At 33.7% G+C, this 16,081-nt stretch overlaps 3 protein-coding genes across 8 annotated transcripts; 2 read left to right on the top strand and 1 right to left on the bottom strand.

Annotated features, from left to right (window-relative positions):
• Positions 1–2,987: 2,987 nt before the first annotated feature.
• LOC123557916 (putative nuclease HARBI1) lies at positions 2,988–4,251 on the top strand. Its single transcript, XM_045349706.2, has one exon. It carries the CDS (start codon positions 3,098–3,100, stop codon positions 3,698–3,700), a length of 603 nt encoding a protein of 200 aa, XP_045205641.2. The 5' UTR covers positions 2,988–3,097; the 3' UTR covers positions 3,701–4,251.
• A 3,419-nt stretch (positions 4,252–7,670) lies between these two features.
• LOC123558642 (putative nuclease HARBI1) lies at positions 7,671–9,983 on the top strand. 3 transcript variants are annotated; one of them, XM_053529930.1, is made up of 5 exons: positions 7,671–8,322; positions 8,684–8,785; positions 9,104–9,200; positions 9,331–9,418; positions 9,717–9,983. In XM_053529930.1, exons 2-5 carry the CDS (start codon positions 8,776–8,778, stop codon positions 9,906–9,908), a joined length of 387 nt encoding a protein of 128 aa, XP_053385905.1. In that variant the 5' UTR covers positions 7,671–8,322; positions 8,684–8,775; the 3' UTR covers positions 9,909–9,983. The 3 variants fall into 3 exon arrangements, with proteins under 3 accessions (XP_053385905.1, XP_053385904.1, XP_053385903.1); XM_053529929.1 differs by having other exon boundaries at positions 7,671–8,785; XM_053529928.1 differs by lacking the exons at positions 7,671–8,322; positions 8,684–8,785 and having other exon boundaries at positions 8,975–9,200.
• A 153-nt stretch (positions 9,984–10,136) lies between these two features.
• LOC123557915 (uncharacterized) lies at positions 10,137–14,284 on the bottom strand. Of its 4 annotated transcripts, none has more exons than XM_053529925.1 (7): positions 13,902–14,279; positions 13,285–13,552; positions 12,729–12,809; positions 12,351–12,437; positions 11,535–11,612; positions 10,798–10,861; positions 10,137–10,349 (listed from the first exon to the last, which is right to left on the bottom strand). In XM_053529925.1, exons 1-7 carry the CDS (start codon positions 14,058–14,060, stop codon positions 10,178–10,180), a joined length of 909 nt encoding a protein of 302 aa, XP_053385900.1. In that variant the 5' UTR covers positions 14,061–14,279; the 3' UTR covers positions 10,137–10,177. The 4 variants fall into 4 exon arrangements, with proteins under 4 accessions (XP_053385900.1, XP_053385898.1, XP_053385901.1 ...); XM_053529923.1 differs by having other exon boundaries at positions 11,535–11,621; positions 13,902–14,275; XM_053529926.1 differs by lacking the exon at positions 12,729–12,809 and having other exon boundaries at positions 11,535–11,621; positions 13,902–14,284.
• Positions 14,285–16,081: the final 1,797 nt, after the last annotated feature.

The following is a 16,081-nucleotide window of genomic DNA, read 5'->3' as shown; positions in this document are numbered from 1 at the left end:
ATGTCTGGAAAAGAAAACAAGAGGTCGGGTAGGTCGGTGGTTAGGCATGACTACAATAAGGTCAACTCTGAAGGATTCGTCGGAATCGGGGAACTAGATGGTCCTGCCGAGTACCCTACTTCGCACGAAACGGGTGGAAAAGATGTTTCCGAGATGGTTTCTCACGTTTCTGCATCCAGAACAACAAGTACAAGTGAAACGCTAGCTTCGCTAGAAAGTGAGTACAAATCACTGGTGAAAGAGGAGGAGGATCTTCAAAGGGAAGCACAGATAAGTAAACTGAAGAAAAAGATTGCTCGGAAACAAAAGTCTGTAGCAGAATTACGAGGTGAGCCTATTAAAAATGTTAATGACAGTAAAGTAACACTGCAAAATTTAAGAAAGAAAAAGAAGCTACGCGCTAAAGCACAAAAAGAATTAAAATCCTGTGGGCTGGTTTCAGAATCGGAAGCAGATTCCGATTTAGAGTCCAGTTCTGAGTCTACCGAGTCTGGAATTAATTTAAAAACATCTAAGTCAGCTGAAAGTAAAGAGGACGAAAACAGTAAAAAGAAAAATTCAAAAACAGCTGATGCAGAAACTGGATCAGATTCGGTAAGTAGTTCAGATTCAGACAGTTCCGTTTCTCATAAAAAGAAAAGTAGAAAATACAAGAAAAAAATCTGGAATTTCTGCAAAATCTTCTGACCATGTAAAATTCAGACAAAAATACCCACAGGCGTACTTACGCTATGAGCATGTTTCTGCCAAAGTCAGTTTCGATTCTCTAGATTTCAATTTGTTTGTGGCCGGGGAACTGGAAATCATTTCTCAATCTACGACCAAAAAGAAGGAAAAAGAAGCAAGATTAGAACTTTTGAAACGTTTAATGTATTTAAGCAGTTCATACGATTTTCAAACCATTAAATCTTTGTACGCAGCAATTCTAAGAGAAATAGAATTGGGTCACAAATATTGGGGAGATGACTTTCATTATGTGGAAACCAATATTTTGTCAAGAGCTTCGGTAAAGAAATCTTCAACTCCCTACAACAAAAAGATAGGTTTTAAAAGTAAGGAAGAAAAACAATCAGATGATAAGACATGGTTCTGCCCTCTTTACCAGAAAAACAAATGTCAGCATAAATCCATGTCCCATTTGATGGTCGTTAAGGGAAAGCAAAGGTGGGCTCAACATATTTGTGCTTCTTGCTGGCTAAAGGATAATAAAAAATTAGAGCATCCGGAATGTTCAAGTGCTTGCCCACACACACAAAAGTGACTTAGAACAGGTTTTGCGCAACTGTCGGAAGCTAGTACGACAAATGAACATTTGGTTAATACATTTCTTCCAAAATTTTGTTTAGTTGAAATTGATAAAACTATTGAACAAAAGGAAACAAGTACTAATAAAAATTCACTTTGTTATCACTTCAAAAAATGTCAGATTTGTAAAGTAACAAAAACCAAAGTTGATAATGTATCCGTAGATATTGCTGATTTACACACAAAAGTTAAAAGGTCAGGTAAACATAATTTTCAAGGTTGTCGCATTGTTGTAAATAACAAAATAAATGATGAATTTTGGAACAGAATGTTAATAGGTTATAAGGATACTCTGGTTATAGATCTTTTAAAATACGGTTTCCCTTTAGATTTCCATGGTGATGTAAATTCTTTTAAACAATTAGAATTATGGAAACAAAAAAATCATAAAGGGGCTGAGAATTATCCTGCAGAGATAACAAAATATTTAGAAAAAGAATAGGCAAGTCATTCTATTATTGGGCCTTTTAAAAACAATCCTTTTACAGATAACATAAGAATTTCTCCCCTGAATTCAGTACCAAAAAAGGAATCAGAAGAGAGAAGAATTATTTAAGATCTCAGTTTTCCAAAGGGTAATGCTGTCAATGATTTTATTTGTAAAGATAGATATTTAGGTGAAGAAATAGAATTAATCTTCCCAAAGATTGATGATTTCATTCAATTAATAAAAGCAAAAGGTAGACATTGTTTAATGTTCAAGTTGGATTTACGAAAAGCCTTCAGACAAATTAATATTTGTCCAGGCGACTACAATTTAGTTTTGTTTCGTTGGAAAAAGCACATTTTCTGTGATACAGTTTTATCTATGGGTCTGAGAAACGCTGCGGCTATTTGTCAAAGAGTTACAAATGCAATTACATTCATGATGTTCCAAATTGGTGTAGCTATTTTGAACTATTTGGGTGATTTAGCAGGTGTGGAAAGTAGAGAAAAGGCTTGGTTTGCATTTTATTGTCTAAGAGAAGTATTAGAGAAAGCAGGCTTAGAAGAATCAAAACAAAAAGCTTGTATTCCATCAGAAATTATGATTCTCTTGGGAGTTTTGTTCAACTCCAACTCCATGACAATGGAGGTTACAACTGATAGACTAAATGAAATTAAGAGGTTAATCACTCTTTGGTTAAACAAATCAACTGCTTCTCTTAGGGAGTTACAATCTCTGATTGGAAAGTTAAATTTTGTTGCAGCTTGCGTTAGGCCAGGGCGTATTTTCATAAATAGAATGTTGAATTGGTTACGGTCCATACATGGCTTATACCCAAATATTCAGACCAGTATTCCTTTTATGGTGAAAAAGGACTTGCTTTGGTGGGACAGATCTCTGTTACATTATAATGGTATTTCCATTATGTTATACGATGACTGGTCTAAACCAGATGCAATTTTTTCCACTGACAGTTGTTTAACAGGTTGTGGAGGTTACTTTAATGGCTCGTTCTTTCACTCAGAGTTCCCTGAAAAAAATTAAGCAGAAAAAATTAGATATTGATATGTTAGAATTGATAGCTATTGTCATTGCCTTAAAATTATGGGGCCAGGAAGTTAGAGGCAAGCGTATTATGGTGTATTGCGATAATCAGTCAGTGTGTCAGGTTTTAAACACCTGCACCCAATAGTATAAAGCTTGGTTAAATTTAACCAGTGGGTTAACTGCTGGTTAAATTATCATTTTGGTAAAAGTTCCGGTTATCCTATTGTACAAAACTTTAGTTAAATTTAACCGAAGCAAGTTTCTGGTTAAATTTAACCAACCTCTCTGATACTGGTTAAAAGTTAACCAATATACAAAATGGCTGCCTTTATACCAAACGCCAGACGACCTAGACGGTTTAGACGAGTAAACAGACAAACTGACGACTTGGACAACGAGGAACTTCGACGACGCTACAGATTTGGATCTGAAAATTTGGACAGACTAGAGGACCTCATTGGGGATCGACTTCGACATGGGACGAACCGTAATTTTTCTTTGACTGCACGACAGCAAATACTGATAGCACTCAGATTTTTTGCATCTGGGTGCTTTCTTCAGTTAATCGGGGACACATTTGGTGTCGACATTGCCACTGTGTCCCGGACTATTACCAGGGTGACGGACGTTTTATTTTCACTGAAGGACGAATACATAAGATTTCCAACGACGGATGACGAAAGACGGACTGTTCAACAGGGATTTTATAAAATAAGACAATTTCCCGGCGTTGTTGGTTGTATAGATGGCACACATGTTAGAATAATTTCTCCGCCGAAAGATCAAGAGGCAGCTTACGTAAACAGAAAACGATATCACTTCATAAATGTCCAGGCTACTTGTAATCATCGCGGTATGTATACTGTTGTATCTCACAATGGTTGCCTCCCTTCCTACCAGGGGTTCCCTATGGGGTTTTAAGTGTTGACAGAAAACATTTATTAATACAACTTCATTTCATTTATGACTGTGTGGAAATGTTGTTGCTGAGTGATATTGTTTGTAGTGTAATTATTTTTAAAACAATTGTTGTCAAATGGGAAAATTCACATCTATCTATGATGTATTTATTAAAATGAGCCGCGCCATGAGAAAACCAACAAAGTGGTTAAGCGACCAGCATGATCCTTGCCGTTCGATAACGTTTTCTCTAAAGCTTAAAAAAATGTTTGTTTGCGGTATCCCGACCTACCTGAAATTTTTGGCCCGACCTTAAATGTTTTTATGGCCTTGGAAAATATTTTTTCAACTTTTTTTAACAAGAAGTTGCAAAACTGCACTTAAATTTATGCTTTAAACATTACCCTTTTTATGCTTTTAACATGGCCAGTGATGTTAGAAATCATCTAACCGATGCTCTAAAGGCATAACCCCCTTATGTGTATCCATTTTTTGACACAAAAATAATTTCCGAACAGTCTCCCTTAAAAAAATTCCAAAAAAAGAGAAAATTTCCGACCTACCTACCCTAATTTTTTTAAGCATGTTACCGGAAACAATTTTTTAGGCCTAATTGAAATCAGCTTTGAAGAACCGCAACACTGAATTGTGATAACTGTAGCCTTTTATTTTTTATTCATGACGGTAACTGATTTACACAAAAAAGTACTAGTAAACAGTTTCAAATTCACAGTGACATAATATATATAAGGCCAGGACACATTGTGTTGAATGTCTTTAAATGCATTATAATTGAAATAATATCAGCCGCACCATGAGAAAACCTACGTAGGCCTACTAGAAATGCGATTGCGTCCAGCATGTGCGCAGTCTGGTCAGCATTCATGTTGTTCGCTAACGGTTTCTCTGATTGCAAAAGGCTTTGAAAGGGAACAACTGGGATCATGACCAGACTGCACGGAGGCTGGTCTGGGTCCATGCTGTCGCAAATGCACTATGGTGGTTTTCTCATGGTGCGGCTCAAATTGAAAGCAATAAATACAGGGCTGAGTTTAGACCGCATTTCCTTTAGAACTACGCTATTTATCTACGCTTTAATAGCCTAAGGCGCTATACTGAAAAAGATTGACTGAAGAAGTTTGCATATTAATTCATGCAGCGCCTTACTTTTCTACATATCATCTTGAAAAAACGGTATTATACAAATCATTATTATCAGAATGAATTTCACGCAGTTCATGTGGGACAGAAAAGTACGTCACTAGGTTGTGGTGGGTCTTAATGAACATATATGTGTATAATATAATTATCCAAAATGTTTTAATTGTCTGGACTTGAAATCAAACCATTTTATTGTTATGGAACAATTTGGAGATATAGATAGCCACAAATAAGCTGATCGTCCCCAATTTAAAAAGAAAAAAGAAACATCAGTGACAGCGTTAAAAATGATAGCTTTTATTAATATAACCATTTAGCTACCAACCAAGTCGTTTTCAATATTAACACATTCTCATACAATACTAATGAGTTCAAAGTATCAACGGTACAGGCATTTCTTTCTGAAAATGCTGAATTCGGCCATTTCAGACTTAAAATTCGCTAACTAACACCCCCGAAAAGTGACAATAAAAGCAGTTTTATGCTAGAATGTGTAGTAAACAGTGACGTAAAATTTAAATACGTCATACCGGCGTGAGAAGAATGACGGGCGCTTTGTCTTTCTTACGTGTAGCTGGTGGTGTGGATGTGAAAACGAGCACGGAATTATTACAATAGTTTAACATTCTACGTGGAATTTATTTATAAGGTACGTAGATTTAATGTCATTTGTTCTATTATATTTCTGTATTATTGTCTGGGATTATTTTCTAAATGTAACTTAACTGATGTCTGAATATGTCTGAATTACGTCTGAATAATTCTGGATTCATATCTGAACATTTAACCATGTCTGAACATTTCTGAATTGATCTAAATGTTTCTGAATAATGTCTGAATATTACTGAATTTATGTCTGAACATGTCTGAATTTTTCTGAACAGTTCCGAAATTAGCACAGATGGGATTTTCAGACAAATTCAGAAATATTCATCAATGACTCAGATAAAAATTCAGAAATATTCAGATATTTTTTCATGTGGGTTAAACAGTGTTTGTTTTATATTACTGCATATTTTAGGTTATGGTACGAGATTGAGATGGTTAGTTACCTGAAAGTGGCCAATTTTCAATAAGGTATGTCCTTTTGATAATTGTAAACTTTTCCTGCATTTTTGTGTTTTACATGCCATGCCTTTTTGTTTTCATTACGTGTGTTAGAGATTCACCTGGAGGGGATTACTTTTATTTACACTGTCCCGTGTCTTTGGAACATGGTGGGGGTAAGTGTGAGGTTGGGTGCGCACCATAAACCGGTTTAAGCTCCCCAGTGGTGTTTTTGCCACTGACCGTTCCAAGGCGGTGCCCCACTGTGTTCTTTTGTTTGTTCGTTTTGTCCTCTTGTGTAGGATTTGTGTGTGTGCGCGTGTATGTGTGTGTGTTCCTTTGTTTGTTCGTTTTGTCTTCGTGTGTTGGCTTTGTGTATGTGTGTGTGTGTGTTTGTGATGTGCACGTCTGCGTGCTGTGGGTTTCGTTTTGGGGAGGCTGCGATTTTGGTACGTGGCATTCCCTGTTTGATATTTGTCTTTGTTTTTTTTTTACACATTTTGTTTTATAAAAAAAAAGAAAACCTGTTGAAATAAAGGCTTCTCATGTTAATCTGCACAGTTTTTACCATCTATCTACTTTCATTCTACTGTAGGCTTATAAAACAGGTATATAAATGAGGACAAAAGTATAGACAGATGTCAATACATGTAATGAAAAGTTTGAACAATTTAGTAATTCCATTTTGAAAAAAAAAACAATAACATATTAGAATTTTATTTAGTTGCTGAATATATTACAGTACAGGTCAGAGTATATACAGCTTCCCTAAATGTTGAAAGACTGAACAGTTTTCTAATGAAGTATTTTGAATTTAATGCAGGATTGAATATTTCATTTCAATTAGAGATAACATTTTTTCAGTAGTTTGCATCTATTTTTCAACAAGTTTACATTTGAAAGCAAAATAGAGATTTAACACCACATTTTTACATGGAAAGCAAATATATAATTTTAATTTTTATTCTAGGTACATGTACAATAACTAGGTTGAAGACAGCCAAGGACAATGAATGATACAGTAACAAAAGTGCATGCTGGAGCATCAGAAATTACAGACTTTGGAATAAATATTTGCATAATACACATTTAATGAAAGCAGTGACATGCAGATAATTGAAATTGTTGAAATACATTACCAGTGTTGTGTTTGGATATAAGCTACAAAATGGGTACTGATTCTAAATTCTTTTTTTTATTTCATAACTTATGGATAATAATAAGTCACCAAACTGTTTAATATATCACTATCCTACATCATTATTTTATGTAAAATGGTTTTGATTGTATCATATGTGTATATAATATTATAGCAATAAAAGTTTATTTTTGTGTAAATATCCCGTTTCTTTTTTTTTTTCTTAAATGGAACATTTTGTGACCACAATCTGTCAACAAGTTATTATAAATGCAGCAAAACCACTGAAAAGTTATGAAGTTACTTTTCACATGTTCCTTGAATAGCAGAACACACATGTTTAGTGTTTCTAACTTGTATCTGAGGCCATTTTATATCAATTACTAGCATAATGGTAAATTTTCTTCACAAGGGGTAGGCAAACATTTATGTTATTTTTATTTCAAAGGCAGATATTTTACTTTATCTTTATTAGAAGGTGCCAAATTAAGGTTTAAAGAGAAAAAAATGACATGTGATAGATAATTTTGTCAAATTATTTTATTTTTAAACAATAAGAATTGAAAGAAAATGATTTATTATTGTTTATAGAAATATCCCATAGATGATCTTAGAAAATGGGGCTTGTAATATAAGGCTTAAAAATAGTGACTGGGAGTTAATTGATAATCAAGCAATTGCTATAGTATGGCCTAACATATACTTCAATACATATTTAGTGGCAATGAGATGCAGCTATATGATAAATATACCATAGTCAAACCTGTGCTAAAGACCACCTCTGAACAGAGACCACCTGGCTCTAAAGACCACATGTTTTGTTTCCCATTTTAACATTGACAATGTATTTTAACCTGTGAATAAAGACCACCTCCCAATAGAGACCACATTTTGGCTCTTCCAAGGGTGGTCTATCTAGACATGTTTGACTGTATACAGTTTTTGTAAATGGTGATTTGTTATGAGAAAAAAAAACTGTAAATATAAATACAGTGTAGTGTCTTCCAGGCAGCTGCATATGTTTATAGAATCAGCTCCAATAATTATTTCATTTCTGTTGAAGTCATAACTTTATTTCACACAAAGTAGCTAATATATTGCAATTATATGAATTCTAATGTTTATTGTGTACACAACTGAAAATGCAATGGATTTCAAGACAATGAAAGGAATTGATGATAATACACCAAATATTGACAAGACTCACAGAAAGCAGTTATTGATCAATAATAGCAGAATGACTTTGCCTATGATTATCAAAATTCATAACAGATAGTAGATGATCTCTTTCTTTAAGGTGACAGTATGTTAAATGTCAAAATCACATGTCTATGTACATTAGGTGATTAAACTGGGTCAGGAGGTCAAAAATAAATGTCACACTGACATATAAGATAAACACTGATTTAGGGTATATGAGTTAGAGAACATATTAGATTATTGTCATGCTGCCTTATAGCATAATGCCTATGTTCAACAGATTACCAATATAGTATTTCTGCACATAATTTATGTCAAAGTTTAAATTCAAACCATACTGAAAAAAATGTAAGTTACATCCCCAGTCACCACTGTAATGGATGTTATCACAATATAACATAATTCTATGATTATGATACTACTTAAACATTATGTATTCTTCTGTTTACTTTGATCAGGGCTATTCACCAGTATAAATGCATCATGGCCAGGCAGTTCCCATGACAGCCATATATTTAGAATATCCAATGTGTGCAGATACCTAGAGGCTATGCACCAAGGTATTTTTACTGCCAAACCCAATTATAATCTTGCCAAAAAAAACAACAACAAACATTCAATATAGTTATGAACACAGATAAATGTTTGCAAATTTAAAGCAGTGCCTTTTTTTGCTGGAAACTTAATAGGTGTAAATATTCTATAACAAGCACCTGTCTGTTTTGATTAGACTTAATGTAACAGAAAAACAAGAGTAAATTTAGTTTGTTTTCATTTAGTTGCTCTGTACAATACTGTTAAATACACTGAAATATTTTTCATTATAGACCATCATTCACACTGAAATGATTATGATTACAAATACATGTTTTCTATAGGTTTAGAAAAAGGTGTTCTGCTAGGGGATAGTGGATATTCATGTAGGCCATTTCTGCTGACATCCTATCTCAACCCAACCAGTGAGAGAGAAGAGAGGTATTTTGTTTCCTTTTTTTGTTTTATTTCATCATTTCAATTCTGTTGAATTTTTGCTATTTTTACAGATGTGTCTTTGTATACTGTAGCCACAATATTGTATTTAATCAAGTATTTTGTGAACTCACAGGTACAACAGGGCACACACATCTACAAGAAATGCTGTAGAGAGGACTTTTGGAGTATGGAAAAGGAAATTTCATGTTTTGCATTCTGAGGTATTTTATATAATGCATCCTTGATTCTACTGTTTTATTGCAAATGCTAACCTTACGTCAGCATGTATGATATTAACGTGCATTTTAGCATACATTTTTACTGAAAGCACTGAATAATCAATATTTCTATAAAGGTAATGCGAAAAAGAGTCCTCAGTCTACTCAATGTTCGAGTCATGACTTTTTTTCAGGATTAAACTTTCAGAACTTTCTGCCTGCCTGCTTATAACGCAGTACTATAGATTTGTGTTTTAAGATCAAAATAATGATAAATGAACAATTGAAACTGTACATTTAGGTTCGAATGAAACCAGCAAAGGTCAGTAGAGTGATTGTGGCCTGTGCAGTCCTCCATAACCTGGCCATACTTTGGAATGAACCTGAGCCACAGGAGCCTCAAGATGATGATGAGCAGCCTCAGCCAGACCAATACCAGGGACCTCAGGATGGCCGTGGAGTCAGAAATTATGTGACCAACACCTTTTTTTAACATGTTCTGGAGTGACTGTGATTTCTGCTATGCATACAGCATATTGCATTACAAGGAAATAAAATCTGAAAATTGTTTCATTGCTTGTTTCTTTCTCTTATTCAATTCATCACTAACTCATTGAATAGTTTTGACAAACACAAAAGTATCTGATTACAGCAGATTTTTATTCATGTTGAGCACTTCAGCTTATACTGAAAGAAGTACAGATAAAATTTAAATTGTCAAACAAGTAAACAATGTATTCAAGTCAATATAAAAGTCACTCTTCATCTTTTTTTTGTACACAATGCATCCAAGACTAAGGACAACTTCGGAATGTTCTCTCTAAGTTCTCTGCATAAGGCTGTCTGTTCTTGTATGAGTTTGAACTTTTCCCTCTCATTTTGTATAGAGACTGTGTAGAACTCCATTTGTAGCTCTTTAAGACTTTTCTGTGGCCTGTTACAATAAATGAATATACATGTATTTATGCAGTGTTCATGTTAAGATTGTGTTTTCTACACTTGAATGGCACATAACAATCATGCATGACCCTCAGAATTGAAATGAATTGAAGGTTTCCTTCACTCCTTCCTTCGAAGTAAGCTGTCTATCTCCAGATATGAATGACCCCTGATATTTAGAGGCTGGCAGAATCACTCAGTTTTGTGACTTTAAAATGGAGTTACATACATTATTCACTTGGTGAATTTTCTGCTAAGAAAATATTTAAAGAAAACCATACTAAAGTTTAATCTAGGGGACTTCTGTTTTACCTAAATTCCACATTCTTGGGTATTATTCATGGATTATCAATGTGATTTTAGAGAACTTACAAAACAGTAAGAACTTCGGAAAAATTATATATACAATTGCAAATCTGCAAATATTTGAATGTGTTACCTACATTTTTGTGAAATGGTTGACTAGTTCATTTTGATGTTTTGAAGACTTGTCACAAACAAGGGGCTCTGAAATAAGGACGAAGACATATTATAGGCTGTTTAAAATACATACATTTTACTTGACATAGTAAAAACTGTCAGCTGGAATTAAACCTTTTTTTTTTCATTGATTTGATTAATTATAGCTACCAAATTGTATACACTCAGAATATAGATTTGTACTGGTCAACATGTATTAAAGAGTATTGGCAGTTATATTATGCTTACCATATCACATAGGTTACATATATATGGACTACATATACACACATTCCAGATTGTAAATTTATGCAATATGAAAATTGGAATTTGGAAACTCATTTCTGATTATCAAATAGGCAAATTAATTTTTGTTTCAAGATATCATATTGAAATTAATGAGAAGCAATGTTCCTTACAGCCTCAATCATTAATGGACTTGCCTTTAAACTGAAACTCTTACAGGAAACCACAAGAAGAGTGGTTTCAAAGATGTATACACTATATATAATGGATGCAAGACTGAAAATAAATACTTTGTATTCTTAAAATAAGCTTTATTTTGTACATAATTATGTAAAATATATTTTCATCATCAAGTTTCAGTACATGTGTTGCATATAAAATTCAATATCTGCTTTTATAAGTTCTCATCATGGCATCTGAAGGTGCAAAAAAATGAATTTGCAATTGAAGTTCAAATTTTTTTTATTAAAATTACCTCTATCTGAAGTACTGCTGCTTGGACATGGTGCTGCTGAAGCCCTGCTGCCTTGAATTGGTGCTGCTGAATTTGCTGCTGATGATACTGAAATATTCAATGGCTGATTCAAAACAAACATCAGTATTCAAAGGATTGCTCAAGAAAAATGAAAACCTTATATATTGAACTTACTAACTTTTGTAAATGATATTAAAACAGGAAAATATATTTTGCTCTTTGATCCATTACAAATACTTTGAAGGGAAACAAAGGTTATTAAAGTTTCTCACTCAGAATAATTATAGATTTGTACTGGTCAACATGTATTAAAGAGTATTGGCAGTTTTGTTATGCTTACCATATCACATAGGTCACATATATATGGACTACATATACACACATTCCAGACTGTAAATTTATGCAATATGAAAATTTAAATTTGAAAACTCATTTCTGATTATCAAATAGGCAAATTAATTTTTGTTTCAAGATATCATATTGAAATTAATGAGAAGCAATGTTCCTTACAGCCTCAATCATTAATTGACTTGCCTTTAAACTGAAACTCTTACAGGAAACCACAAGAAGAGTGGTTTCAAAGATGTATACACTATACATAATGGATGCAAGACTGCAAATAAATACTTTGTATTCTTAAAGTAAGCTTTATTTTGTACATAATTATGTAAAATATATTTTCATCATCAGGTTTCAGTACATGTGTTGCACATAAAATTCAAAATCTGCTTTTATAAGTTCTCATCATGACATCTGAAGGTGCAAAAAAAAAAATGAATTGCAATTGAAGTTCAAAATTTTTTTTATTAAAATTACCTCTATCTGAAGTACTGCTGCTTGGACATGGTGCTGCTGAAGCCCTGCTGCCTTGAATTGGTGCTGCTGAATTTGCTGCTGATGATACTGAAATATTCAATGGCTGATTCAAAACAAACATCAGTATTCAAAGGATTGCTCAAGATAAATGAAAACCTTATATATTGAACTTACTAACTTTTGTAAATGATATTTAAACAGGAAAATATATTTTTCTCTTTGATCCATTGCAAATACTTTGAAGGGAAACAAAGGTTATTAAAGTTTCAAGTTTCAAGTTGTTTAACTGTAATGTATAGTCTAGATATATTGATACCAACATTGTAATGAAAGTTTAATTACATTTAAGAAATTGATCTAGATTCTACAGGTACTTACTTTCATCTACTTTCTGCAACTCTTCAGCATTAATAACCATACTAGGAATTTCATCTGCATATGCATCCTCTTCATCTAGACCTGGTATTAAGATGTAAAAGTAATTAAGGAACTTAACAGTTTAGAAAAATATCATTACTGCAGCATACAGTATAGAAAATATTATGGTGACAAGGATGTCCCATGATAATTTTTTGTATTAATATATAAATAATTTCGGTTCATTTAGATTTCTTTCTCATCATTCATGGTAGCATTAATGCTTTAATTTAATTAGCAAAATCAGTTGTTTTAAAAACCCCACTGGTAGCCTCAAGTACAAGGGAGATAACCTTGCCATGTTCAATTTGATTGGCTGTTGCTATAGTGCGTGTAAATAATATTTGTTTATAGATGATGGTGCCAGCATCAGTTAACATTTGACACTATTAAAGTTTAAATGGTTAAATAACATTAGATTCTATGCCTGTTTACATTTACACATCGATTTTCTTTAGAATTATAGACGGAAATCTACATAATTTGAACATATACATAGCCTTTTGTCAATACTCACGTAAACTTATCGTGACAGTTTCACAGTCAGTAGCTCCTGGTATCCCGTGAAAGGAGGCTGAAGAACAGAACAATCCAGCAATATCATCCAGGAGTGGATCAGGCAATGGTGCTGGTGGTCCACCCCCGGTTTTCTGCATGGACACTTTCTGCATGGTGGTCTCAGTTTTTGCCTTTTTAGTGAGGTTACGCCACTTTTCCTTCACTTCAGCGACGGACCGCTTCGCATTCCCGACACTGTTTACCTTTTCACAGATGGTCGCCCAGGCCTGAAATTTTAAGATACAAGTCACAAGAATCTTTATATTACGTCGGATAAATTTTAACAAAAAACATTTCCTCATGAGCTATTTTCCGACAAACAAAGAATACAGAAAATAACAAAAATAAAGCGGCTAAAAAGTAAGATATTAAAGCGAAAGTTAAAACAACATGCATACACTTTCATGAGATTAGAAATCTATTAAAACTAATAAACTAAGTAAAATAAAATTGGTCTACATTTTGAAAAAGAATTAAAGGACATTTCGTACGCTAGATTACGGAGATCAACCTGTGTAAATCTACACTACATCCCGGGATCATGGGGTAATTGGTCAATTGCATTTTGAAACTTACTTTGTCTTGAATTTTCTTTGTGATTCCACCTGATCCATTGCAGTGTTTTGCTGAAATTGTACTGAAGTTATCTGTAACTGCGGTCTTTAACACCTCCACCTCCGACATAGAAAAGTTTTTGGCCCTGACTCTAGGTTTCTTGGAGGCTGGAGGTTCCATGTTTTAGTTTTGTCTTCTGCTTTGACAAATTCCGCGAAAATAACGTCACCGGAACCACCAAAATACCGCATGACGGGACGGATTGGTTAAAATTAACCAGTGGTTAATTTTAACCAATATGGTTAACTAACCATTTGGTTATCTTGGTTTATACAATTGGTTAACCAAACTGGTTAGCTAACCAGATTTGGTTAAAGATAACCAAAGGTTAGAGTTTAACCCAGGGTTAATTTAACCAAGCTTTATATAATTGGGTGCGGAAGGTCAAGGTCAGAAAAATTTCAGGAAGGTTTAAGAGAAGTTTGTTACTTGTCAGCTGTTCACGAATGTGAAATTAGAACTAAAAATTTAACAACTGGAGAAAACAGATTAGCAGATTCTCTTTCGAGATGGCATTTAAGTACAAAGTATCAAGAAGATTTCAAGTTCTTAACCAGTCATTTAGAAACCTATGAATGTTTTGTATCAGATGATTTATTTCAGTTTGCTAGACTCAGAGTACAAATTCTTACATTTTTTCTAGGAATTATGACAAAACTGACATTAAGTAAAGAGAAAAGTAGGGGTATTGTATCTTCTAAGAGATATTTCTCTTGTCACATTTGCTTACTATAAAATCACACCAAAATCACACTGCTGTGAAAATTTAGTTTTACTTCTCCCAATGCAACATTTTCACCATTTTTTCTACCAAAATGTCAAAAATACATCCGATATGAGATTTAAACAAAACCCAGCTTTAATTTAGACTTCTGTGGCCATACCAAGTGAAAAAATATTGTTCATTAGCCTGTCTGCCATTACGTGACTAGACCTTCATGATAATAAGTAGTCTACATGATATAAGTAGAAAAAGCTCAACATATTACGATATACGCATATACATAAATATGTTTGCGTAACATGTACTTAGTACATCATATTATAAGATACATATAATAATAGATTTTTATGACTGCATAAAACAGTGCAGGCATTTCATAAATATACTTTTTCCAATTGATTCTGAGTCCTGGCAATTTTCGAACTGTATAAAAGTTTGGTAAACTTATAAAATGTTCTATTAAAAGATATTATGAACTGAATATTTTGAGTCACACCGCACGTTTTGGTGTTCAGACCGCTACGTTTTCCTCCATGGTTGTGTCTGACGAAACAAGAGTGAAAAACTGCATGGTAGGTACTCCTAAAAGCCAACTAGAACTGAGCTGCTTTGGCTGCTTTGGTACTTGTCTCGTTTCATGGTCAGTTTCTGTCACAAGTGTTTCTCTACTTGCTGTGCCTTCGGCAAAGGCATTGAGCACATGCTATATGGTTCTGTAGGTTTGCTTTTTATATACATTACACGAGCGCCTTTGTGCTTTTATACCGTGCATTTTATTACCAGTACATGTGTTACGGATTCACCTGGCGCATGTAACATTTATTTACATTGTCCTGTAATTTAGACGGCGGTGAGAGTTAAGAGTCAGGTTGGTGTGCATCATAAACCGGTACAAATTTTTCCACTGACCATTCTAAGGCGGTGCCCTACTCTGTTCCATTATTTGTCTGTTTTTTTCTTATTGTCTAAATGTTTTTTTTTGTATTTAATAAGATATAAATAGTTAAAAGAAGTCAGAAATACAGCAATGCATCCATATCTACGATACTGGAAGGTTTTGTTTTGGAAACAGTGCGGTTTTTTTAAAGTGGTGTTTCCTATGGGTTCTTGTTCTTGCCATTTCAGCTTTGTTGGAGGACAAAACTTCCTCATTCAATCCACTGCTGTTGGAACTCATTTGGTTTATAATTGTTGCCATTGGTCAAAGAAATATAGGCATATAAGTGTGGCGAGATACCTCTATCAAGATTTATATGTTGATATGATTTAGTTGTACCTAAAATAGATAAACCCAATCATATTCGCACCCACCGATGAGCCGTTGTAATTCAATATTTTAGATGATAAACTAAATGAAATAAGCATTAATCTGTCATAAATTCGTAGAAAAGAAGGTGCTATATACTGATAAGTTAAT

This window comes from Mercenaria mercenaria, chromosome 18 (assembly GCF_021730395.1).
Source record: "Mercenaria mercenaria strain notata chromosome 18, MADL_Memer_1, whole genome shotgun sequence".
Taxonomy (NCBI): domain Eukaryota; kingdom Metazoa; phylum Mollusca; class Bivalvia; order Venerida; family Veneridae; genus Mercenaria; species Mercenaria mercenaria.
This window is presented reverse-complemented; position numbering and strand designations above follow the sequence as displayed.

Excerpts from the sequence above, each read along its gene's own strand:
- LOC123557916 (XM_045349706.2), top strand. The coding sequence starts at position 3,098 with ATGGCTGCCTTTATACCAAACGCCAGACGACCTAGACGGTTTAGACGA.
- LOC123558642 (XM_053529928.1), top strand. The coding sequence starts at position 9,091 with ATGTTTTCTATAGGTTTAGAAAAAGGTGTTCTGCTAGGGGATAGTGGA. Across the intron at positions 9,201-9,330 it reads ACCAGTGAGAGAGAAGAGAG|GTACAACAGGGCACACACAT; the intron begins GTATTTTGTTTC and ends GTGAACTCACAG. Across the intron at positions 9,419-9,716 it reads TTCATGTTTTGCATTCTGAG|GTTCGAATGAAACCAGCAAA; the intron begins GTATTTTATATA and ends CTGTACATTTAG.
- LOC123557915 (XM_053529923.1), bottom strand. The coding sequence starts at position 14,060 with ATGGAACCTCCAGCCTCCAAGAAACCTAGAGTCAGGGCCAAAAACTTT. Across the intron at positions 13,553-13,901 it reads CAAAGAAAATTCAAGACAAA|GCCTGGGCGACCATCTGTGA; the intron begins GTAAGTTTCAAA and ends TTAAAATTTCAG. Across the intron at positions 10,862-11,534 it reads CAGCAGTACTTCAGATAGAG|AGCCCCTTGTTTGTGACAAG; the intron begins GTAATTTTAATA and ends TCCTTATTTCAG.